At 41.3% G+C, this 27,147-nt stretch overlaps 1 protein-coding gene across 1 annotated transcript in view; it reads right to left on the reverse strand.

Annotated features, from left to right (window-relative positions):
- ATXN10 (ataxin 10) overlaps nt 1-27,147 on the reverse strand; it is a 434,387-nt gene that overhangs the window by 152,812 nt on the left and 254,428 nt on the right. The window contains 1 exon segment of the mRNA XM_029600055.1: nt 7,965-8,130. Coding sequence (XP_029455915.1) covers nt 7,965-8,130 — 166 coding nt within the window.

The raw sequence follows: 27,147 nt of genomic DNA on the forward strand, positions 1-27,147 counted from the left end.
CAGCAGAAAAGTCATGCTGAGACACATTAGGTCCCTTATAGACACAGCCTCACCTTCACCATACGGGTTATTCCCATGGGCAAGATTTTCCTGTCATTTCATTCGGCCAGATTCATGACCACTACTACTTGCGGGTTAGTATGCCTATTAAGGAAGACCTGAAGCTACAATCCAAGTTCCTCAGAGTCTTCAATTATGTCTCAGCCTGGTTCTCTAGCCAGGTCAGCAGCAACAACCTTCAGTTATACTCTGACGCATCAAGAGGCATTGGATTTGGTGTCTATTTTAGGGGAGACTGGTGTGCTGCACGCTGGCCTGACAGCTGGGCCGCCCACAGCTTAACCAAGAACATCACATTTCTTGAGCTCTTTCCCCATCATTAAATGCTGTTCACATTTGGGGCGCCACCCTCAGTCAACGGGTGATGTTATGAGATAATGCTGCAGTAGTTCAATCAATTAACAAGCAGATCTTCAAGTGCCTCCTGGTGGCGGAGCTGCTGAGGGAATTTGTTTTATGCTGCCTATGTGAGAACATTGTGACACGGGAGAAGCATATTCCTGGAATGCACAATGAGATAGTTTACTTTTTCTCGCTGCAAGTAGTCCCTGTTCAGGAAGCTGGCGCTGCAAGCCGAGCCGAACGGCAGAGGTGTCCCAGAAAAAGTTTTGGTCCTTTGGAACTGAGATGCTGCGAAGATCATTTGCCCCATCCACATGGAACTCATACATCTGCAACAGCAAAGTGAAGGCGTTTCTGGTTGAAAACCACTGATCTGGCCACCAGGTTCCAGAGGACCTCTTGATTAGCTACACAATGTATGCCAAGCAGCAGGGACTGTTCAGGAACATGGTTTGTTCACACCTAGCAGCCCTAGCATTTTTCTCAAAGCAAGAAATGGGTCATGTGGAGCGGCATTTCGCGGTAAAACGGGTGATGCTTGGCTGGGCCAGAGAGAGTCTCTGCCTCGACAAGACACATGGAGACCACTAACCCACGATCTGCTGTTACGATTGTGGCACGTCCTGCTCGCAGTAGCTACTGATGAATTCGAGACCATGCTTTTCCAGATTGCTTTTGTGCGGGCATTTTTCGGAGCATTGCGCATCAGTGAGTTTACAGTGCAATTGCGCAAGGCACCACAGCTTCGTAGCTTACTGGGGGAGGACATCAGCGTTTCAAACAGCACCCTATACCTAAAGCTGAGACAGTCAAACACCAATCAGGGAGCCCGTGTCCAAATCATCATGCGGTCAGCGGTTTGGAGCATGTCCGGTAGCAGCTGTAACCCTATACTCGAAAGTGGACAGTTTATTTTGCTGCACCGAGATAAATCCCCTTTAACTCGCTACCAGTTTTCGGAGGTGTTCAAAACAGCCCTGAGGCAGGGCTTGAGAGTGAATGTTTTGGCACTCAATCATTCCACATCAGAGGCACTTCCAGTGCCGCCACCGCCAGTATCTCGCAGGCAGTGATACAGCAGTTGGGCCGATGGACGTCGGGAGCTTATGCTTCATACATTAGGCATAATGACTGTTCCCTGGCACTGGGCCAAGCGCACGCCATGACCTAGTTTTCTATTTCATTTGCAGCTGTTGTCCGCTGTCGCTCTGCATGGATCGGGCATTCATTCATCACGCATGCTCAGAAAAGGGCCATGGAAGGGAAATTTGGTCACAACCTTGGGCTGTCTGGGAAAGGATAGATACTCAAATGGCTGGGTCAAGGAGGCATGCGATGACACCAGCCATGGCCATGCTACAGTCGAGAAGAGTGGGCCCGACACCGCCTGACCTGATCATCATACATCTAGGTGGCAATGACTTAGGCAAAGGCGTCTGCATTGCTCTGATGAACACAATCAGGGAAGACTATTTATTTTATTTTATTTAACAGTTTTTTTATACCGACCTTCATAGTAAATAACCATATCGGATCGGTTTACAGTTTAACAAAGGGAAAAACTAGAGTAAACAAATTCAAGTAAACGAAAGATAACAATAGGAAGGAATAAGTCAAAGTTACAAATCAACAGGGGGAGAGAACTTGGAAGCTTACTACAAGCTGGAAAGAAGAAAGGCCGGTAATAAAAGTATTGTTACCATAGAGTGTATGAGTTATAAAACTTAAAAAACTGTGCTTTACCCTGAAAGTCTCAGAGTCCATTTTTTTTTGTTTTCGAGAATTCGAGTGCCAGACCGGGTAGGAGTGAAAGGCCAACTAGTAATTGTCTGGTGGTTCAGGGAAGGCTTGGTGAAAGAGCCAGGTTTTAAGTCTTTTTCTGAAAGTTAAAAGGCAAGGCTCCAGTCTGAGATTTGAAGGGATACTATTCCAGATAGATGGGCCTGCTAACGAACAGGCTCTGTCTCTGGTCGTGGCGAGGCGTGTGGCTTTAGTGGGGGGAACATTGAGCATGCCTTTATGGATATCTCTAGTTGGTCTGTTAGAGGTGTGGAGTTTGAATGGTATTTCCAGGTCAAGTTGAAGTTGATGATGGATGGTTTTGTGGATTAAGGTGATTGATTTGTATAGAATTCTGAAATTCACTGGTAACCAGTGTAGGTTCCTGAGTATGGGTGAGATGTGTTTGCAGCGGCTGGTACTGGTCAACAATCTTGCTGCCGCATTTTGTATCATCTACAGAGGTTTGGTAGTGGATTTGGGGAGTCCTAGAAGAAGGACACTGCAGTAGTCTATTTTGGCAAACAGTAGCGCTTGGAGGACTGTCCTGAAGTCGTGGAAGAATAAGAGAGGTTTAAGTCGTTTTAGTACCTGTAATCTGAAGAAGCAGTCTTTAGTTGTTGTGTTGACCATTTTCTTTAGGTTTAGTCGATTGTCTAAATTCACCCCAAGATCTCTAACCTGCTTACAGGTAATGTGAGAGTTTAGTGGTGATGGTGGGGGGATGTTATCATTTGAGGAGATGAGGAGAAGCTCTATCTTAGAGGCGTTGAGGACCAAGTTTAAGCTGTTGAGTAGATTGGTGATGGATAGTAGGCAGTTATTCCAATGGGTGAGGGCTTTTGAGATTGATTCAGTTATGGGGATTAGAATCTGTACGTCGTCTGCGTACAGATAATGAATTAGGTTGAGATCTGTTCATAGTTGGCTGAGGGGGAGGAGGTATATGTTGAAAAGGGTTGGGGATAAAGAAGATCCTTGTGGTACACCAAGATTAGATTTTGTTAGGGGTGACTCTTTATTGTTAATTTTGACTTTGTAGGTCCTATTGCTGAGGAAGGACTTGAACCAGTTGTGAGCAGATCCGGAGATGCCGATATTAGCTAGGCGGTCCAACAGGATGGTATGGTTGACTGTGTCGAAAGCTGCCGAGATGTCTAACAGGACTAGTAAGAAGGAGTGTCCTTTGTCTAACCCCATGTCTTAGCAAATACTTTAGCCACCTAGTCTCCTCAGGCCTTCCACAAAGAACTGCTGATCCAAGATCATACCCAGACATAGCTTGACATGCACCGGTTGGTGGGGAAAGTACTGTACCAAGTTCAATCGGTAGGTAGCTAAGGCCATACAATTCCAGGGTGGTTATTTGAGACATGAATGGATGGGCGGACATTGTGCAGAATTATATGTCCCAGACGGTATACACATGTCGAACTTGGGGAAACTATCTGTTCCTGCAAGCTATGCAGAGGTTACTCATCCATTTGATGCAGGAGCTGTAGTCGTTGCTTGGGGAGTGCCATCGTGTGCAGGTAGAAGGGTACTTCCATGCCTGCACATGCCAGGCCCCTGTGGCAGCAGCAATAAAAGTCCAGGAAAGCATTTGTAAAGGTAAAGGCATAGAAAGAAGCTGGGAAGTGCCTATTGTATGTGAGAGGCCTAAGGGCCCTCACTCATTTGCCATGGATAATCAATGCAGGGCCCAGGTTCAGGGCCTCGACGGATTGATGGCTGGATCGTGGGGAGGGGCTCCGGCAGGGCTTGCTTTGTGGCAGCCGAGGCCGAGATCCCATCCAGTTCTTAGCGGTCACGACACCTGTTCCAGGGGCTCGCAGCACACGATACCCCGTGGCTCCACTCGGGCGGAAACCAGAGTTATCGGCATCTGCCCAGTGGCAATTTTGTAAATATTATTGACTGGATTCAGCGCCTAAATTAGATTTCCCTATTAAGGACTCTAATAAATGGCTGTGGCCTTTGCATCCAAAATTGTGTGTCATGTTTTCCTTGTGTGTAATTGGCGGAGTCCAGCTAGGCTGGGGTGGAGGCAGAATAGAGCCCAGGGGTGTCCATCTGCCCAGTTATTGGTTTTGCTCACATCAACCACCAATTTAGGCACTGATGTGCTCATTAATGAATCTGAGTGAGAGCTTATTTACTCACTCTACAGATATCAGTGGCATCTTAAATGTTTGATATGTGGATTCCATGTACTCATTTTGTTTTTGATGTCTATGTTTAAATGGTTATCGATGAAGTTCTTTTTTTAAATTGCATACTTGCATGAAACAGGCATCTTATGTACCCAGGCAATATATTGGCCTACTATCTCTCCAAATGTTTGCACACATTTACTGAAGAGGATGTGTTTGCCTACTGTATTCCTATCCTGTTGTAATGCCATAAATTCTCCCATTGTGTGCTGAGAAATATCCAGTTTCCATACTGTTTCCACTGGCCTAGGAACTGTAATCCAATTTCAGCAGTGGCTGATGTGTATGCTAGTCTGACCATGCTAGTTTTTCAATGTAAACATAAGTACCATGTATGAGTACTTACTGGACATGTGCCTTTCCCAGGTGAGTTCGGCAATGGGCAGTATTATCTGATCAGTGGTCAAAACTAAGCTTTTATATGCTATATGGTCAAATTGGCCATATCTCTCACAAACATCTGTCCTGGTATGTACAAGCCTAATGGGATATAGCTCTTGGAGATGTCTCCATATGTGATTCATAAGAACATAAGATTTGCCATCTAGGTCACAAGTACCTGGCAAGATCCCAAAAATGAAAGATTCCATGCTGCTTACCTTAAAGATAAGCAGTACATTTCTGCAACTCCACCTTATGGAATTTTTCCTCCAGGAACTTGTCGAAAACTATTTTAAAGGCAGCTACACTAACAGCCTTCGTCTCATCCTCTAGCAATGAATTCCAGAGCTTAATTATTTGAGTAAAAAATATTTTCTCTTATTAGTTTGAAATGTACAACTTTGTAATTTCATTTTCCCTAGTCTTTGTACTTTTTGAAAGAGTAATCTGATTCACGTTTACTTGTTCCTCTCCACTCATTTTATAAACCTCTCTCATATATCCCCCACAGCCATCTCTTCTTCAAGCTGAAGAATCCTAACTTCTTTAGCCTTTCCTCATAAGGGAATCATTTGAACTCCTTTATCATTGAAGCCAAGGACTTCAAATATTCAGCCATTAATCATGCCATTTTTACATAGCATTTAATTTATTTGTATACCGTTTAACCGTTATTCTTTCCTATCTCTTCCTTCTTATCCAAGTTCTGCTACCCTTGTTATTTGTAACTGCTCCTTCGATCACCACAGTTCTAGTTGTTGTATTTAATGCACTCCCGTTCCATGTAAACCAGCAAGATATGTGCTCATGATTGCCGGTATATAAAAACCTTAAATAAATAAATAAATAAATAAATAAAATTTTGATCGCCCTTTTCTGTACCTTTTCTAATGCCACTAAATCTTTTTTGAGTTGTGGTGACCAGAACCATACACAATACTCAAGAAGAGGTTACATCATAGAAAGATACAAAAATATGATATTTGTTTTATTCTCCATTCCTTTACTAATAATGCCTAGCATTAAATTAACTTTCAATGTATTATCAACGATGATGTCTTGATTCTTTTGCTGAATGGTGACTCCTAATGTGGAAGCTTGCATTATGAAACTATAATTTGGGTTACTCTTCCCTAAGTGCATCACTATGCATTTGTCCACATTAAATTTCATTTGTCATATGCATGGCCAATCTCCCAGTTTTGCAAGGTCCTCTTACAATTTCTCACAATCCTTCTGTGATTAACAATTTTGCATAATTGTTTGCCATCAGCAAATCTGATTATCTTACTCATTGTTCCCATTTCAGATTATTTATAAATGTTAAAATGCAGTGGGGCCCATAATCGAATCCTGGGGCACTCCACTATTCAACTTTCTCCATTGCGAAAATTTACCATTCAGCCCTACTCTATTTTCCATTTTTAACCAGTTCCCAATTCACAGTAGGGCATTACATCCTTTCCCAGGACTTTTTAATTTCTTAAGAATTCTATCATGAGGGACTGTCAAATGCTTTATCCACAAGTTCATTTAAGCCCTCAAAAAAATATAGCAGATTGACGAAGCAAGACTTCACTTGGCTAAATCCATGTCTGCTTTGTCCCACTAAACTATGCCTATTTATATGTTCAGTAATTTTATTCTTTATATGTCATGTCTGTGCCAGGCAAAATGGTAGGAACTCAGACTCACTGGTCTGTAGTTTCCAAGATCACCCAGGATCCCTTATTTAAAAAAAACTGGCATTACATTGGCAACACTCCAATCTTCAGGTGCTAGACACTCAATTTTTTATTTTTTATTTTATTTATTTATTTTTTTTTGTTACCAATAGCAGGTCCACAATTTCATTTTTCAGTTTTCAGCACTCTGGATGAATACCATCTGGTCCAGGTGATTTTCTACTTTTTAGTTTGTCAATATGCTCAATTATATCTTCCAGGTACACAGATTTATTTCAGCTCCTCTGAATCATCACCTTTGAATAACATCTCTGGCATGGGTATCTTACATCTTCCTTAGTGAAGACTGAAGCTAGGATTTAGTCTCTCTGCTATGGCCTTGTCATCCTTATGTGCTCCTTTTTCCCCTTGATCATTTAATGGTTTAACAGACTCCCTTGCAGGTTTTTTACTTTGAACGTACCTAAACATTTTTTATGATTTTTTTCTTCTTGATAAGCTTCTTTTCAAATTCTATCTTCCTTTCCAATGCTTTGCATCTATCTTCCTAGTGTTTATGATGTTTCCTGTTTTCTTCATTAAGATTCCTTTTCCATTTCTTGAAAGACATTCTTTAGCTTTTATAACCTCTCTCACCTCACCTTTTAATCATGTTGGTAATCATTTAGCTTTCCTTCCACATTTTCTATTGCAAGGAATGCATCTAGTCTGGCTTTCCAAGATGGTATTTTTAAATAAGGTCCAGAATATTTGAATGCATAGTGGTAAGCATGGCTACAGCTGTTACAAGAATAAATATGGCTAAAATCTGTGATATGTGGCAACGATACTGAGTTTCAAGTCAGCATGGAAGTCTGTTTCTGGCTTCATGTCAGTGGTGCATGTGTTTCAATATGTGGTGCAGAGCAAGGGCCTTTCTAAACTTTTTATGGTAAGGATAGGGTCATCCTTTCCCCTACCAACAAGCTAAAGGTTCTTCAGACGGAGTAAAACCTCACCCATGCTATGACTATCAGCAGACTTGCAATGGAGACAAATGATGAGGAATGCGAAGTGGCTTCTGATAACTTCTTACCAACTGGACATAGTGGAACTGAGCTTCTATAGCCAATGTCTACAGCAAAGAAATAGGTTTAAGTTCCCTGCTATTACTGTAGTCATAATGAGATGGTTGAGGATGTTGCCGAGCATACCCACTATTCTGGTTAATGTTTTGGGTATCATATTTCAAAACTGCTATGTATATTTGATAATTTGTTATGGTAATGTGACTTTTTGTTTAATATTAATATGCCATTATACTGGCCATGCACTTTCAAAATTATTGTCTATGTGTTTACTCTGGATCAAAGGTATGGCAATTATGATAGAGAAGTAGACTAGGGTAGACTTAAATACATCAGGTTATCAGAAATTGTGATTGACTGAATTGTGCGTCTAGCATTAATTTTGCTATATATACCATAATCACTGCAGAAAACTCAAGATTTAGCCACGTTCTTACCTCATCATCAGTACTGGTGCCAGAGGCTAATTTAAGCACATCTTTACATGTCTCCTGGAAACAGGATATAAGGAACTCTGCAAGTTTCAGTGGGATCAATGTTTCGTCACTGGTGGGTCTCTCTCTCTCACTTAATTTGGACAGTATAACGTCTAACAATGTAATCCTGAAATAAAAAAGAATAACTAATAAGAAAATTGTAAAAATACGCAAACTCAGTAACACAGGAAGATATGCCTTTTCATCAAAAAAATGATAAACATGATAGGTAGTCTCATTCTTTGTGAATATGGGAACAATTTGTCAAGAGTTATTCCACAAGTATAGAATGAGAAAATCTCTGAATGAATTGGCTCCACATAATGCGAACTGTATGTCAAAATCTAAATAGTTCAGTAAATCATACTGAATGTTGATTTTTAAAGTGAAACAAATACATTTATAGTATCATTCATATTAAGTTTAATCTATTGTACTTTCATTTAAATCAAGCTAAAACTAAAATCTCTTCCATAATACAGAATAATAAAAGTGGAAACCTATGTGCTGTTGGTATACTACATTTCTGTTACAGATCTTATATACACTGGAGACCTAGTCAATAAGACCATTACTTATACTTGTGCAGTACATTACTGATATGCCATTTGATTCTATGGTTATATCCAAAATGTCTTAGCAAAATGAAATTGCTGGTTTAAACACAAACATACAAGTGCACCAACTACCTTATGGAATAAAACAATGAACAAAATGATTTCTTAAGTCCTGTAGTACTGTTTTTACGCAAAATTGAGTCAAATCTCTTTTTTTTTTTTTTTAAAGTTACGTGAAAAATTCCTGACAGATTTCATATGATTTTTGGCTGGGACAAGAAAGAAGGAAAAACATGAAAAAAAGTTGCATAAATTAAAAACTGACATTAAATGGCCTGACAACTTACTACTGGTGAGCAAAACTGCTTACCTGTAACTGGTGTTGTCTGTGGATAAATCAATCACATGTGGGGGTGACAACATCTGACTGCAGTGAACATTAGAAGCTAGAGCTAGAAAAGCCTAGAGCTCATGCACAGCTGGCACCACAAAGTTGCACACACCATGATGCCTTCTCAGTCATATGAGAAAAAAAATTTTGAACTCCAAAGAAAGGTGGGAGGGTATGTGTGACCAATTTATCCTGTTGTCCATAGAGAACACTAGCTACAGGTATGCAACTTTGCCTTCTCCATTAACAAGCAGGATATATCAGTCTCACATGTGGGGACTCCCATGCTAAGGTTGCCTTGCTGTCTCTTATCCACACTATCCCTTAAGTCAACTTATATAAAAGATTTGGTTGGAAGGAGTCACAGACAAAAAAAAAGTTAGTTTTTAAATAGATTCCTTAGAACAGATTGCTCAAATTTACTATCATGGCAGGGGATCCAAATCTAAACAGTAATGAGAGCTTAATGTATGCACTTCATGCATTTTCTCGAAAGAGGGTGAGCCAAGATGAGTTGCAGAAGTTGTTAATGCTCTTAAATGGTGATTTTTTATATGCTCTCTAACAAGAGGCCTGCTTTGTTATAGCAAACAAATACAGAGATAGCAAAATTGCTTACCTATAATAGAGATTCAAAATAGTGTCCTGTCGGGCTTCCTGGGTTGGGTCCAGTAGAACTCCGAATACAGCAAGGTCCACCTTAATCATCTTAACCACTTGTTTGTGAGAAAGAACGCCCAAGTCATTACCTCCCAGATGCAATACCAATGCTTCGGGAGTAGCGAATTAATCTCTTTGCTGCCACACAAGGGGTACAAGCTTTTCTCAGAGCATAAGACGCCTGCCGACATACAAGATGTTAACGCCTTGGTACGCCAAACCTAAATGCGCCTGTATGGACCAAAGTCCATACAGGCGCTCTAACACCAAGGCTGATCTGCAATGATAGTATAAGATTATGAGTGAGGGCCGGTGTCCTGCTACATTCTTACATAAGTATTTACAGCAGAAGACCTCCATCTTCCTATCTCCATCCTCAAGTCCGCCTGTGCCGCGCTTATGGTTGCTCTGATCCAAAAGGAGTGGGAAGTAAAGTAGTTGGTGTCCAGATCCAATTTCATTACCATCTGTCGCAGAATGGCAGAGAACTGATACTTAGGGGCATTCAACCAGCATGAATCAGCAAATGCATCACTCCCAAGGAATGGATAGCCAAGTAGGATTCCATGTTCTTCACTAGGCACGTAACCTGTGAATCAATGCTTTTCAATGGAGAAGATGGCCCCACACATCCCACTTGATCTGTTTTAAGATCTTTGATTTGCATGCGGACCATGGATCCTGAGCAGGTAAAATTTCACAGAAAAATCCCACTGAAGACCTCATTCTTGGCAACAATTTGCTTACTCGCAGGGCACTGAAAAAGCCAACCAGAATGTCAAGCGAAACAGATTGGTTTCAAAGGGGGACGCGCATATGGATGGTAGCAAAAGCTATAGATTCATAAGCAAATCATATGTAATTGGATGGCCCCATCTTTCTGGCCCATCCAGCCAGCATTTTCTTAATCAGGAAGGCTTTGATGCCTTCGTAAAGAAAGATAATCCGGTCATGTGTTTAACTACTGTGCCCTGGATACTCCAGTGACCTTAGCAGAGGAAATTAATTTCATAATCAAATCCTCTAGTTTGGGTCCAGCAACCCAGCCGTGGTGCACCAAGAAACCTCACGTGTGATCAAAGCATCTACAGAATTCTGAATAAATGTTCGGAGCTGGGGATCCTTGAAGAAGGCCACTAGGGGTTGGAGACCAATCTTCCACAGGTGGTCCGGAATCAGGGTTGCTGATTTGTCTGCACTGGGTACCTGCTTGTGAAATACCGTATTTTTTACTCCAAAAGACGAACCTGACCATAAGACGCACCTAGGATTCAGAAGGGGAAAATTAAAAAAAAAAAAATTGGTGTGCTAAACTGGCTCTGTTCCCGGGCATCTCTGCGTCTTATGGAGCAAGTTAGGGGCGTGCATAAAATATTTTTTTGTCCCCATTTCGTTTACGGGTCTGGGGAGGGCCATTACGGTCCACTCCCCAGATCAGAAAACTTATCGTTCTTTCTGTGGGGGAAAAAAACAAACAAACCCCTTCCCAACCCTTTAAATTTAATTAACTACAATCCCCCACCCCACTGACGACCCCCCCCCCCCCAAGACCTGTCAAAAGTCCATGGTGGTCCAGCGGGGGTCCGGGAGCGATCTCCTGCACTTGGGCCATTGACTGCAAGTAATCAAAATGGCGCCGACGGCCCTTTGCCCTTACTATGTCACAGGGGCCGACCAATGGCACTAGTCGCCCCTGTGACATAGTAAGGGCAAAGGGCCGTCGGCGCTATTTTGTATACTGGCAGAAGATGGCACAAGTGCAGGAGATCACACCCGGACCCCCGATGGACCACTAGTGACTTTTGGCAGGTCTTGGGGGAGGGGGGGCAGGAGGGTGGGGGGTTGTAGTTAGTTTTGGTTTTTTTTGTTTTCTTATATTCGCTCCATAAGAGAGACATTTTCCCCCCACTTTTGGGGGGGGGAAGTGTGTCTTATGGAGCGAAAAATCCCATTTAGCACAAGACAAAGCATCTGCAACACCATTACTGACCTCCAGTACATGTCAAACAGGACAGAACATAAGAACATAAAATCATGCCATACTGGGTCGGAGCAAGGGTCCATGAAGCCCAGCATCCTGTTTCGAACAGTGGCCAATCCAGGCCATAAGAACCTGGCAAGAACCCAAAAACTAAAGTCTATTCCATGCTACTGTTGCTAGTAATAGCAGTGGCTATTTTCTAAGTCAACTTAATCAATAGCAGGTAATGGACTTCTCCAAGAACTTATCCAATCCTTTTTTAAACCCAACTACACTAACTGCAATAACCACATCCCCTGGCAACAAACTCCAGAGTTTAATTTTACATTGAGTGAAAAAGAACTTTCTCCGATTAGTTTTAACTGTGCTACATGCTAACTTCATGGCATGCCCCCTAGTCCTATTATCTGAAAGAGTAAATAACAGATTCACATTTACTCGTTCTAGAACTTTCATGATTTTAAACACCTCTATCATATCCCCTCTCAGCTGTCTCTTCTCCAAGCGGAGCAGTCCTAACCTCTTTAGTATTTCCTCATAGGGGAGCTGTTCCATCCCATTTATCATTTTGGTCGCCCTTCTCTGTACCTTCTCCATCGCAACTATATCTTTTTTTAGATGCGGCGATCATAACTGTACATAGTATTCAAGGCGCGGTCTTACCATGGAGAGATACAGAGGCATTATGACATTTTCCATTTCATTTACCATTCCCTTTCTAATAATTCCCAACATTGTTTGCTTTTTTGACTGCCGCAGCACATTGAACCGACAATTTCAATGTGTTATTCACTATGATGCCTAGATCTCTTTCTTGGGTGATAGCTCCTAATATGGAACCTACATTGAGTAACTAAAGCATGGGTTATTTTTCCCTATATGCATCACCTTACACTTATCCACATTAAATTTCATCTGCCATTTGGATGCCCAATTTTCCAGCCTTACAAGGTCTTCCTGCAATTTATCACAATCTGCTTGTGATTTAACTACTCTGAATAATTTTGTATCTGCAAATTTGATTACCTCACTCGTGGTATTCCTTTCCAGATTATTTATAAATATATTGAAAAGTACGGGTCCCAATAGAGATCCCTGAAATACTCCACTGCCCACTCCCCTCCACTGAGAAAATTGTCCATTTAATCCTACTCTGTTTCCTATCTTTTAGCCAGTTTGTAATCCACGAAAGGAAGTCCCCACCTATCCCATGACTTTTTACTTTTCCTAGAAGCCTCTCATGAGGAACTTTGTCAAATGCCTTCTGAAAATCAAAATATACTACATCTACCGGTTCACCTTTATCTACATGTTTATTGACTCTTTCAAAAAAGTGAAGCAGTTTGTGAGGCAAGACTTGCGTTGGGTAAAGCATGCTCACTTTGTTCCAATAAACCACATGTGCTGTGATTTTGATATTTAGAACACTTTCCACTATTTTTCCTGGCACTGAAGTCAGGCTCACTGGTATGTAGTTTCCCGGATCGCCCCTGGAGCCCTTTTTAAAAATATTGGTTACATTAGCCACCCTCCAGTCTTCAGGTACAATGGATGATTTTAATGATAGGTTACAAATTTTTACTAATAGATCTGAAATTTCATCTTTGAGTTCCTTCAGAACCCTGGGGTATATACCATCTGGTCCAGGTGATTTACTACTCTTCAGTTTGTCAATCAGGCCTATCACATCTTCTAGGTTCACCGTGATTTGTTTCAGTCCATCTGAATCATTACCTATGAAACCCTTTCTGGAGAAGATTATCTCCCCAACATCCTCTTCAGTAAACACCGAAGCAAAGAAATTGTTTAATCTTTCCGCGATGGCCTTATCTTCTGTAAGTGCCCCTTTAATCCCTTGATCATCTAATGCTCCAACTGACTCCCTCATAGGCTTTCAACCGGATGTATTTTGAAAAATTTTTACTGTGAGTTTTTGCCTCTAGGGCCAACTTCTTTTCAAATTCTCTCTTAGCCTGTCTTATCAATGTCTTACATTTAACTTGCCAATCCTTAATCCTATTTTCTTCTGTTGGATCCTTCTTCCATTTTTTGAATGAAGATCTTTTGGCTAAAATAGCCTCTTTTACCTCACCTTTTAACCATGCCGGTAAATCGTTTTGCCTTCCTTCCACCTTTCTAAATGTGGAATAAATCTGGACTGTGCATCTAGGATGGTATTTTTTAAACAATGTCCACGCCTCTTGCACACTTTTTACCTTTGTAGCTGCTCCATTCAGTTTTTTTTCTGTTTCTCTCATTTTATTAAAGTTTCCCTTTTGAAAGTTTAGCACTAGAGCCGTGGATTTGCTTACTGTCCCCCTTCCAGCCATTAATTCAAATTAGATCATATTATGATCACTATTGCCAAGCGGGCCCACCACTATTACTTCTCTCACCAAATCCTTTGCTCCACTGAGAATTAGATCTAAAATCACTCCCTCTCTTATCTGTTCCTGAACCAATTGCTCCATAAAACTGTCGGTGGATTCATTGCCCAAGGGAGTGAATCTTTACTTGCCTCTTTGTTACACCCTGAGGCTGGGGACAATGCGATTTTGCCTGTTTTTTGACTGCTTTATCGACTCCTCCCAGAGACCTGGTCACTCCCTCGGCGGGACACCAAACCCCCCCCCCCCCGGGTGACATCATCAAGCCCGGGGGCCTATTTAAGAAGTTGATTAGGTCAGTGGCGTTCGCCAAAGGGGCACACCTAAGGGGATCTCCCCTTAGTGCCCCTACCAGGTGCCTTGGTTTACCTACTGCAAATCAAAACTTTAATATTTTCATCTACGAACTTTAAGTACACGATAAACACTATGGGGAATGTGCAATTCAATGCAGGATCAGCTACCATAGAAGTCATGGTGCAAAAAAAAAAAAAAAAAAACCAACCCCCCCCCAAAAAAAAAAAACCAAAAACCAACATTTTATACAAAGAACAATGTCTCATTACAGTTCCTATTTTCCCTAATGGTAAATTGATGACTGTCTTGTCCTTATCTTTATTCAATGTACAATCTCTTGTTAAGAAGATCCCAGTTGTAATTGATCACCTCAATGATTCCAAACCGGACATTTGTAGTATCACTGAGACTTGGCTTAAACCAATGGATTCAGAACTAATCAACTTCCCCATGCTATATATGATGTTTTTTCTGTTCCTAAATTAGACAAAAGAGGAGGAGGTATTATGTTAGTTAACAAAAATTTTCATTTAATTCAACAAAATGTTATTATTACATCCCGTTATGAGATAGCTTTTTTCAAGTCTATCTCTCTTCAAATAGGTCTAGTCTATACCCCACCAGGCTTACTAGACCACAACTGTTCGCCTCTCACTGAAGTATTTTCCACTATCATTGATCCCAATATCCCTGCTATTATTTTTGGTGATTTTAACTTACACATGGATGTGCTTCCCTTGTCAGTCAGCTGTGACACTTTTATAACTATGCTTGAGGCCTTAGGTTTTACCCAAATTATAAATGCCCCCACCCATAAGGCCAGCCACACTCTTGATCTGCTTTTTATCAATGAAGCTTTTGAAATCAAAGACTCACCTAGCAGTCTACCGGTTCCCTGGTCCGATCACCATCTTGTAACATCTTCCCTTTTATTTACAACACCTAATGCTAACCTCTCCCCTCCCCAAAAAATTGAAATGGAATTTAAAAATCCCTGTAATATTGACAATTTTACTGCCAGCTTGCCCGAAGCTCTTACCAGTCTGGACACTTCTACCACCTCCGCTGCAGTAAATTCATGGGATAAGATGAAGCAAGAGTTAGCTAAATCCCTGTGTCCTACCCTCAAGAAATTGATCTCCCCTTTTGTTAAACACAAAGCCCCCTGGTTTTCTTCACAATTAAAAGCTCTAAAGCAAAGTCTACGCCTGGCGTAGTCAACAGCTTGGCACAAACACCCCAACTCTATTTCTCTGGCTCATTACAGAGCAGTGCTCCATAGATATAGATCAATTAATTCTGCCAAACGAGACTTTTACTCAGACAAGATTAATAAATTTCAGTACAATCCCAAATATTATTTGCTTACGTCTCAGAACTCACCAAGTCTAAAGCGGGCTCTTCGAAAATTTAAAAAAAAAATAAGACTAATGATTTTGCCACCTTTTTCATTGAAAAAATCCAAAAGATTTTAAATAATCTAGACACTCAGCCTAAGCAAGCTATCACATTACCCTTCAACCCTTCCGTCAGTTGGCCTTCTTTTGACACGGTATCCTCTTTAGAAGTTCTCGGAGACTGGAATACCTAGAGAATCAAACTAGGCATTTAAACCTGAGATTTGTTAATTCTCCTAGGATTCTTGGAGAAGATATATTTACCACTTTGAAAAATTACTTTCATCAGAACCTTGGTTTTGAGTTAGAAAAAACTCCTGCTATAAATAAAGCCTACTTCCTTCCTAATTCTGGCAGAGAGTTCAAACAGAAAGCATTGAAAACCTTACACAATTTCTTGAAGATTCATCTGAAGTGGTTATTGTGAGGTCTACTCTGCTTGTCTCATATATAATGAGAAGCAAATTGAACAATACAATGAGGAGATATTTTAAAAATATATCCTCACTATTTCATGGACAAACTATATGAATTTTTCCTGACTTTGCTAGAATGACGCAGGTTAGAAGGCGAGATTTTCTGGCCTTATGGGCACAAGTAATTTCATTGGGGTATTCTTTTATACTCAGATACCCTCGTAAGTGCGTAATTAGAGGTCAAAATTAATGTTTCATTTTCTTTTTCCTCGAGCAATTAAAGTCCTTCTTAAATTTCAGGAGTGGAAATTTAACATCTTCCCCTAGACAAGGTCAATCCCAGAAATGATCAATTAGAAGTTTAAACTGTCACCGTTAAGCTAATTATTGATGGTTATATTTCCTTTATTTCTCCCTTTATTTTCTGGCCCGTCTATTTTATTTCCTTTAGGGAATGATGAAAAAATTGGTTAATTATTACCGTATATGTACTTTTGTAGTGCTACGGTGTTATTGCAAAGTATATTTTTCTGTATTTCATCATTCTAATTACAGATGTAAGATGTTATTTTCTTACTATTTGAGTTGAAAATAAAAATAAAATTAAAAAAAATAGTTAATATTCTAAAAAAGATGAATCCGGCAAGTCATCCACACGACGCAATCTCAATAAAATTGCTTTAATCCACACCAGACATCATAGCTCGACCTCTGGCAGATATTAACATTTCTCTGGAGGAAGGAAGATTTCCCGATTCCTTAAAATGTGTGGTGGTCAAGCCTATTTTTTTAAAAAAGCCCAATTAGATCCTGACAATTTGGCGAACTATCGCCCTATTTCTACACTCCCTTTTCTTTCTAAATTATTAGAAAAAAGTAGTGAATCACCAACTCATGGACCACCTGGAAAACAACCAGTTACTTTATCCAGCAGAATTCGGTTTTCGGAAATCACATAACACTGAAACCCATTTCCCTTTCCAATATCATGCTTAGAGGCCTAGATCAAAGTAATTCGTATCTATTAATTTTACTTGACATATCAGCAGCATTTGATACCATTGAACACGAATCCCTGCTCCTAAGACTCCAAGAAATTGGCCTAACAGATTCAACCCTGGCGTGGTTTAAATCTTATCTTACCAACAGATCTTTTAAAGTGAAATTAGGAACAACGGAGTCCGACGTAGTCAATCTCTCCACTGGAGTACCTTAGGGTTCCTCCCTATCCCCCACATTTTTTAATATCTATATGGCTCCGCTTTGCAAATTTTTTGCAGGCTTAGGACTAGTTCACTTTTTATATGCTGATGATGTGCAGATTCTTCTGCCAATCAAAAACTCACTACAATCAACCCTGAAATTATGGGAAATATATTTTACATCTATAAAACAATTGCTCACCCACGTCACGTATCATTAAACAATTCCAAAACCAAAATTATTTTTATTTGTAACAAAGTCACAGAAAAGATCGTAACGGATATTAGTCTGAGCCCTCCTCCTTATAATATCAGACATGAAGTTAGAGACCTTGGTTGCATGGGTTTCTTCATGGCAGACTCGCCATGAAGAAACCCCTCCCAACTAACTATCCTGCTCACACCACCATCATATCCAGAAAAACCTGCCCCAGCGACAAATTAACTGACGCACTAGCTTCTTCCCTACCAAGACTTATCTTATCAGACCCAGACACAGCCTTAGCATCCTGGCATAGCCTCACAGAAGACATTGCCAACAAACTATGCCCAATCACCGAACGTATCATAAATACCGCAGTGAAACCCTCTAAGCCATGGTACACCCAAGAGTTAAAAACCCTTAAATGCAATCTCAGACAAAAAGAGAGAAAATGGCGCAAGGACCCAACCCTCCAACTATTCTCCAGCTACAAAACAGCCCTTCATATATATAGACTGTCCACCCTTAAACATAAGCGAGACTTCTATGGAAAAAAAATCCATGACTATAATTTCAACCCTAAAGCTCTTTTCTCCTATGTCGCTAGCCTTACCACCCCTATCCCTCCTACCATTCCAGACTCTGAGGCTGCGGCTAAAACTGAAGAACTCGCCAACTACTTCCAAAGCAAAATCGCCAACCTGCTCTCCAGATTTTCCCCCACCAACCCCTCTCCCCCCACTAACCCACCTTCAATCCCCTCCCCATCCCAACCTTCAATGACCACAATTGACCTCACCTCCTCTAAAGAAATTACAGAAATTTTTAGATGCATTCTCCAGCAGTGAACACAGTACTCTAGGTAAGGTCTCACTAAGGACCTGTGCATGGGCATTATCACCTCCTTTTTTTTTTTTTTTTTGCTTAAGTTTTTGCGAAAACTTAAGCCAGCCTCTCACCCCAGCGACACCATCCCCACCAAAGCCCTAATAACCATCCCCAACAGCATATCCAACACCATAGCAGATATTATCAACTGCTCCACCACCCATGGGGTAGTCCCAGATTCCCTCAAACACGCTGTTGTCAAACCCCTCCTTAAGAAACCCTCCCTAGATCCGAAAGACCCATCCAACTTCCGCCCCATTTCCAACCTCCCTTTTATCTCCAAACTTATGGAAAAGGTGGTCAATTCACAACTCATGGACTACCTAGAAAATCATGATATCCTCCATGTTTCCCAATTTGGATTCAGAAAACATTTTAATACCGAATCCTTACTGCTCTCCCTCTCTGACTATCTTCTCAGAGGACTGGGACAAGGTCACAGTTACCTCCTCGCCCTTCTCGATATCTCAGCGGCCTTCAACACCATCAGCCACCACCACCTCCTGACACGGCTAGAAAGCATCGGCATCTCAGGAATAGCTCTAGCCTGGTTCAAATCCTATCTCTCTAACAGAAAGTTCTCTGTTAAAATCGGAAACAACCTATCTGCCGCATACCCCCTACAACAAGGAGTCCCGCAAGGTTCATCACTTTCATCTACCCTCTTCAATATCTACCTCATCCCTCTCTGCCATCTCCTTTCCGACCTTAAACTCAAATTCTATCTCTATGCTGATGATGTACAGATCATCATTCCCATTCACAACTCTATATCTGACGCCCTGGAGCACTGGGAAAAGTGCCTTGCAGCCATCAACGCACTCCTCTCCAACCTTCAGCTTGCACTCAACACGAACAAAACGGAACTCCTCTACATCTCCTCACATCCCCCCGACCTCCCACCTAACGACCCTAAACTTAACCTCCTCACAGCCCAACCGTCCATTAGGGACCTCGGAGTCCTTCTTGATCCTAATCTTAGCATGAAACCTCACATCAATTCCATCCTTAAAGCGGGCTTCTTCAAGCTCAATGTACTAAAGAAACTCAGACCCCTGCTCTACACCCATGACCTCCGTACAGTGATTCAAGCCACTCTCACCTCCAAACTAGATTACTGTAATGCTCTCCTATTAGGGCTCCCATTGTCCTCAATAAAACCCCTTCAACTACTGCAAAATGCTACTGCAAGACTCATTACTAACGCACGCAAACACGACCATATTACCCCCATCCTTAAGGACTTACATTGGCTCCCCATCCTGTCCCGTATACATTACAAAACATTGACCATAATACACAAGTCCATCCACACCCACAACTCCAACTGGCTCGACCTACCTTTCACTGCCCCCCTGTCCACCCGAGCCACCAGATCTACCAACAAAGGCACCCTACATGTCCAATCCCTGAAAATGGCTCATCTCTCCACTACCCGCGACCGTGCTATCTCTATTGCCGGTCCGGCTCTTTGGAACTCCCTACCTGACCACATGCGCATTGAACCCTGTGCAATCAAATTCAAAAAGAAATTAAAAACACTCCTGTTCAACCATGCCTACCCAGAATAACCCTTCTCCATCTCCCCTCACAGTTCCCCCTTCAGGGGTCTGCCCTCTCCTTATATTAAGGAGACTATCATTGTAAATTATAAACTGTACTCTCTGGTTATGACTTTCTTGTTTTTTAACTATCTTTCCTACTGCCTATTTATTTTATCCCCTGCCCAGTTACTTTCTCCCTGTTGAAATGTATTTTCCAAACTTTCAGTTATTATGTGAACCGGTATGATGTACCCACTAATGCCGGTATATAAAAGTTTCTAAATAAAATAAATAAATAAATTCTAGTCAATAGATCCTTGGAGAGTGGAGTAGTCCCACATGACTGGAGAAGTACAGTTTAGTCCCACTTCACAAAAGTGGTAGCAGGGAGGAGGCTGGAAACTACAAGCCAGTTAACCATACCTCAGTGGTAGGACAATTAATGGAGAGATTGCTAAAGAATAGTAAAGTATCTACAATCCAAAGGGTTACACGATCCAAGGCAACATGGTATTACAAGAGGTAAGTCTTGTCAATCAAATCAGATTGATTTTTTGATTGGATAACTAAAGAATTAAATCAAGGAAAAACACTCATTATGATTTCCTTATATTTCAGCAAGACTTTTGATAAGGCCCCGCATAGGAGGCTCATGAATAAAATAAGCCTGGGAGTGAGTCCCAAGGTGGTGGAATGGATTACAAATTGGTTCACTGACAGACATCAGCAAGTAGTGGTAAATGGTACCTATTCTGAAGAAATAAGAGTGATAAGTGGAGTTCCTCAAAGATCGGTTCTGGGACCGGTTCTGTTCAATATCTTTATGCATGAAATTGTAGAGGAATAGAAGGTAAAGTTTATCTTGTTGTGGATGATACCAAGATCTGGAAGAGAGCAGACACACCTGAAGGAGTATAAAGAATGAGAAGGGTCCTAGGAAAGCTTGAAGAGTGGTCAAATGCTTGGCAGCTGGGATTCAATGCCAAGAATTGAAGAGTCAAGAATCTGAGGTATGGCAATCCAAAGGAGTTTAATGTGATAGAGAAGGAGTGTGCACAAAAGTCTGATGTGCACGAACTGGGAGAGACACCTTTGGGCAATAGTGTCTGATGATCTGAAGGTAGAAGCTAAGGCCAGATTGATGCTGTGTTTCATAGAGCGAGGCATAATCAGCAAAAAAAAAAAAAAAAAAAAAAAAAAGGAGGTGATAATGCCCATGTACAGGTCCTTAGTGAGACCTTACCTAGAGTACTGTGTTCACTGCTGGAGAATGCATCTAAAAAAAGTAGGTACAGAATGGAAGTGGTCGAGAGAAATAATTAATGGATACAAAATATCAAATCGTTTCCAATGGAAATGAAGTTGTAAAACTAGGGGTCATGATATGAAACTCCAAGGGAAAAGACCCGAACAATGTCAGGTAATATTTCTTTACGGAAAGGGTGGTGGATGCACAGAATACCCTCCCTGAATAAGTGGTGAAGACAAGAACAGTAATGAAATCCAAAAGGGCATGGGACAGACACAGAGGATTCTTACTGCTAGAGAACAGAAATGAAGACATGGGTAACCTGTTACACCTAAAGTTTGCATTTCTCCTTGGGGAAACCTGCAGAGTGGCAGTTACTACCCTAAAAAACCTTGCTGGGTAAATTGGATAGACGTTTTGTTTTATATCTGCCATCGTTTACTAAGTTACTATTCTGCAACCTCAGAAAAAATCATCAAATCCTCCAGTTTTCCTAAGAAATCTAAGGACGTTAAGTATGAACATTTTTGTTAGTACTCTGCGTATATAGGACATTTCAAGGTGGATTGCCCAGGCAACCCCAAGCCTGCAGTGAAAAGCATTCCAGCTCCTGTACCAAAGCTGGCAGCTTTCCTGGGCAGTTGCAGTTTCAAGGAAGAGGCCTACTCAGTAGCAGCAACACAAGGAGTTACTGGTTATTAGTCAAGCAAGGAAGCAGATGAACTTCTACAACACAACACCCCAGTAACTGTGAATCAGACCCAGGTAACAGGGCTTGTGGACATTACCTTACTGCAACCAGAGCTGGTGCCAGAAGATACTATTCTCTGCAGCCCACTACAGATGTAGTGTTGCCAACAGAACCCAAGAAACAGTACCCATTGTTTTACTGTTCCTGGGGTATCAAGCCTGGATACAGATAAGGAGTAATGAATAATATGCCAGTACTATTGCTGTGTGGTACAGATATGGGTCCAATGAACAATACCCTTGATAGAGTTAATGTTTCTGCCATGGTAACAAAGTCAGACTCAGGAAGCCTAACCAGCAGAGGTCACCCCCCCGCCCCCCCCCCCCACCCCCACATTTCAGACCCAGTCTAGAAAGAACCAGTTGATCATGCAGCTGGGAAAGAGTTCTCCAGTGATTCCAACTGAACCAGTTCCTGATGTCACTAAAGCTGTGAGTATGAGAAAGCCTAATTTGTCTGATACATCCCTGACCAGACTATTGACCCTGTTCTGAAATAGTTACCAGCAGAGACCTTTTCAACTATTAGGGCAGCCAATTTCCAGGAAGCATAACATTCTGACTTTGACCTGGAAGCCCTGTGGCAGTGGGCTGGCCAACCATCAGATGAAAAACTTTTGATACTAACCGGCCATTGACAGCAGGCAGACAGCTTACAGTGCCCAAAGCAACAGGAAACTCCTACAGACTGCACATAACATTCCACTAGCAAGACAGAGAGTGGCACACACACAAACCCAACTGACACAGAATTTTTACTGGCTATTGTCAAATGCACAATGCTTATCAAAGACTGGGCAAGCCACAAGAACATCCCTGTGCACCCCCGATACCCCTACTAATTATTAGTAAACTATTCAAAAGAACAGCAATGGCTATAGTGGGACCGCTAACTGTCCCTAGCCAGACTGGAAAAAGATATTACCAAAAGTGGACTTTGCTACTAGGAACCCTGAAGCAATAGCCTTATCCTCAGAAGCAGATAAAGTTGTCTCTGAGCTGCTGGAAATATTTTCTTGAGTAGGATATCCAGGAGATATAATCTCAGATCAAGGGATGCAGGTTCATGTCTGAGCTGAATCAAAATCTTTGGACGCACAGTAGAATAAAGTCTGTCTGAACCACTCCATATCACCCTGAGACTAATGGGTTGGTGGAGAGAATTACTAGAAGTCTAAAGCATATATTAAAGAGTTGGGAGATCAGGACTAGGAAAGGAATGTATCTTACCTACTGCTTGCCTACAAAGAAGTACCCTAGTATTCTACTGGATTTTCCTCATTCAAGCTGCTTTATGGCCAGAGGGTGAGAAGGTCCCTGATGTAATAAGAGAATAATGAGAAGGGAAGGTTGACACCTCAAACACCCCTGTGATTAAGTGGTCAATATGAAGTACCTTGCAGGCAACCCAGAGTAAGTAAAAGACCTGGTATGATCGCAAAGCCCGAAGCACAAAGGTTTTAGAGGGCCAGTAGGTACCTGTCTTAGTTCCAGAACATAAGAATAAACTTCAGGCTAACTGGGCAGGCCCTTACAAGGTCATACGGGGCCTGATTAACACCAGCAATGTTATATATATCGACTCTTAAGACAGAAAGCAACGTACCTTTCATATAATAAAAGCTTAAGCTGATCGCATGGCAATGGTGCTGGCAATATGTAGTCCACCAGAGAAGTATTAGGATAGTGAACCCCTATCTGATCTTCTAGAAGAGACAGTGACTAAAGAATCAATACAATAAGTTGTTGCAGGAAAGCAATTAGCCCCTACACAGAAACAACAGTTAGAAACAGTATTGCAAACATATACTGAATTTTCTTCTAAACCTGGAACTACTCACTTATTTACAATGTGGACGCTGGTTAATCAAAAACCACTGAAGCAGAGTACTTACAGAGTATCTACTGAGGTTGAGAAACATAAGAAAAAGAATATTCATGAGATGTTAGCTCTAGATATTATAAAAAAAAAAATCTTATAGTACCTGGGCTTCTCCTGTAGTAGTTCTTCCCTAGAAAGATGGTACTATCTGCTTCTGTGTAGACTACAGGAAACTCAATAAATGAACTGTATCTGAGGCATATCCAGTATCCCAGATAGACAAGCTGTAGACCACTTAGCTGAAGCCCAGTATCTGACCACCATGTACCTTAGCTGTTGATACTGACAGATCTTATTATCAACTGCTGTTTAGGAGTCATCTGCATTTACTAATCCATTAGGCCTTTATGAATTGCAATACTTTTTAGCATGATAAATGTTCTTTGTACATTCCAGCAACCTGGTAAATCGACTGCTAGATGGACTTCAGAGGCATGCTACGGCAGGGATGGCCAACTCCGGTTCTTAAGAGCCACAAAAACACAAGATTTTCAGGATATCCACAATGAATATACATGAGACAGATTTGCATGTATTGCCTCCATGCTAACCAGGCCTGTTTGTGGCTCTTGAAGACTGAAGTTGACTATCCCTGTGCTAGAGCATATCTAGATGATATTGCTGTGTACAGTCAGGCATAGGATGACCATCTAACCCATTTTGCTGGAGTATTAGACTGGATCCGGGAAGCAGGCCAGTCTATCAATCTCCACAAATGTTAGGTGGGAATAGCAAAAGATGAGCAGTTAAAAGTCTGAAACAGCTAAAGTAGAAGCAATACAGAACTGACACACTCCCCAACCCAAAAAGCAGGTAATACCCTGCTGTCTCTAAGAAAGCTATTACAGAAAATTTGTGCCCCGGTGCATCATGATAGCAAAACTCCTGACTGATCTGACTAAAAAGAATATACCACAAGTCTCCTCTTGGTCACCAGAATGTGAAGAAACCTTCCAAGCATTAAAGACTACTATTAGCTACTGGCTGCACTAGACTATAATGAAAGATATGTAATGCAGATTGATACCTCGGGCTTATGGCATTAGGGCCATGCTCAGCCAATTGGACAGAAAAAGGAAAGAAGCACTTCACTGTATATCTGAGCCACAACCTGAACAGCGAGGTGGCCTATGTCACTATTGAAAAAGAATGCCTGTCAGTGTCTACTTATAAAAATCTGCAACCATATCTGTATGGACTGGATGTCACTTATCAGAAACCAGATTGTAGGTCTGGCAAAAAAAAAAAAAAGGCTCAGGAGAGAACAGAGCTATTTTATTGGAGTTTGTCCCTGTATATGTACAACTTAACCATACAACACGAAGGGCAGTGAACATGGCAACGCAGATGGATGTGCCAAGAAGGGTGAGCTAGGACTGCCCTGCTGCAATATGACCAAAGATCTGATTAGGCTGCAGTGTGGGGTCTCCCCTTTGGGTGGGGGGAGGGAGAGGTGACAAAGCAGGAGTCTGCGTGCTTTGTGATTTGTTTTGCTCTGGGATTTTTTCCGCAGATAGCTCATTTCCTCAGAATTGGACTTTAGTTTATATTTTACATGTACACTATCATTCAAACAGACTTGGGATGTTGAAAATCAGAATAAGGCTGGGACAGTATATATATATATATATATATATATATATATATATATATATATATATATATATATATATCTCCCCAGTATCATTAAAGTAAGATTAACTTTGCAATTCAATTTCAATTTATTAAAATTTATAACTCGCATATATCACTAGGTTTAAAAGTGGCTGACAGCTCATGAAGATAATAAAAGTACAAACCATGCTACTAATATAAAAAAATACAAATAAACCCCCTCTGACCAACCAAAGGTGTGCTTAGTTACTATTACAGACTGCAAAAGCCTCTTTAAAGAGGTAGGTTTTTAAGAGCCTTTTTAAAAGCTTTTTCATACATCATTGTTCAAATTGAGGCAGAGAATTTCAGAAAATTGTGCCAGTTGTTGAAAAAGCTTTGTCTTGGCTGATACCAATGGGTAAGCTTGAGAGATGGGACCTCAAGCAGATTTTTACCTTCTGACCTTAACAGGTCAGTACATTTTTAGGACTGAGCTCACAACAATCAACATCATGAGGGATTAGTTTAAAGATGGTAGAAGTGAGCTTATATAAAATTCGACATTTGATGGGGACCCAATGAAGATCATAGAGAATCGGCGTTATATGCGCGACCCATACGTGTCCTGGTCAGAATGCGAGCAGTGGGATTCTGTACCAATTGGAATGGCCTCAATGCAGACGCAGGGAGTCCCACATATAGGGCATTTCCATAATCTAGCCCACACAGTATCAGTGCCTGGAGGACCATGTGGAAATTCTGTGGTTTGAAGAGTGGATGCAGCGTTCTGATCATATGCAATTTGAAAAATGAAACCTTGACGATAGCCTTTATTTGCAGTTCAAGAGAAACTCTGGTCAGTGATCACCCCAAGATTGCAAACCTGTTCGATTCCCTGGAATGGAAATGTAATTTAACTCAAAATGGGATGGAACATTTTGCAGCGGGGATTTACTCAAAATGATGATCTGTTTTATAAATGTATAGTAAGAGCTTATTGTGAAAAAGCCAACTGTTCAGAGAGATACATATTTGAAAGTATTGGACCAGGAAGAGGAGTAAAGAACAGAAAAACAATGTCTACATAAATTCTATAGTTTATGCTGAGCCAGGAGAATACTTTGCAGATGGGGGATTAGATGGTGGAGATACCAACAGGGCAGATCCCTGTGGTATTTCCATCTGCACAGAGTTCCATTCTGAACACAATTTCCCTATTCAGACTTGCTGAACTCTATTAGCAGAAAGGGCATGAACCAACTGAGGATGGTCCGGGGCAGTTCTATACTTAAGACAGGGTGAGGCGGCAAAATTTAAATAGAAAATTCCCCTCCAAGTACCCCTGCGGTGACTGCCTCACTGCTTTTTTTGGCTGTATCTAAATGCCAGTGCAGTAGCAAGTATTAAATGAGAAACTGGTGGTGACAACAGAAGTCAGCCTACTGGTAGGGTTCCCACACCTTGCCAGCAAGAAGAGTCCTCGAATGGGAGTGCTAGATGACATGCTGGCGGGGTTGCCACACCCCACCAGTAAGAAGCCCCATGTGGCAGCAACTACGGTAGGGCTGGTGGGGTTCTCAGTCTGCCTGTAATTAAATGCCCCAGGTAGCGGCAGCAGAAGCAGCTCACATCTTATACTCCATGCCTTTGTGGCATGGAGTATAAGATGGCATTGAGAAGTTATGGCTTTATATCCACACTCAGAGGATCTCTTCAAGTGCCCCCAGCCAAAACTACCAAACACA

Source organism: Rhinatrema bivittatum, chromosome 4, assembly GCF_901001135.1.
Source record: "Rhinatrema bivittatum chromosome 4, aRhiBiv1.1, whole genome shotgun sequence".
NCBI classification, from domain to species: domain Eukaryota; kingdom Metazoa; phylum Chordata; class Amphibia; order Gymnophiona; family Rhinatrematidae; genus Rhinatrema; species Rhinatrema bivittatum.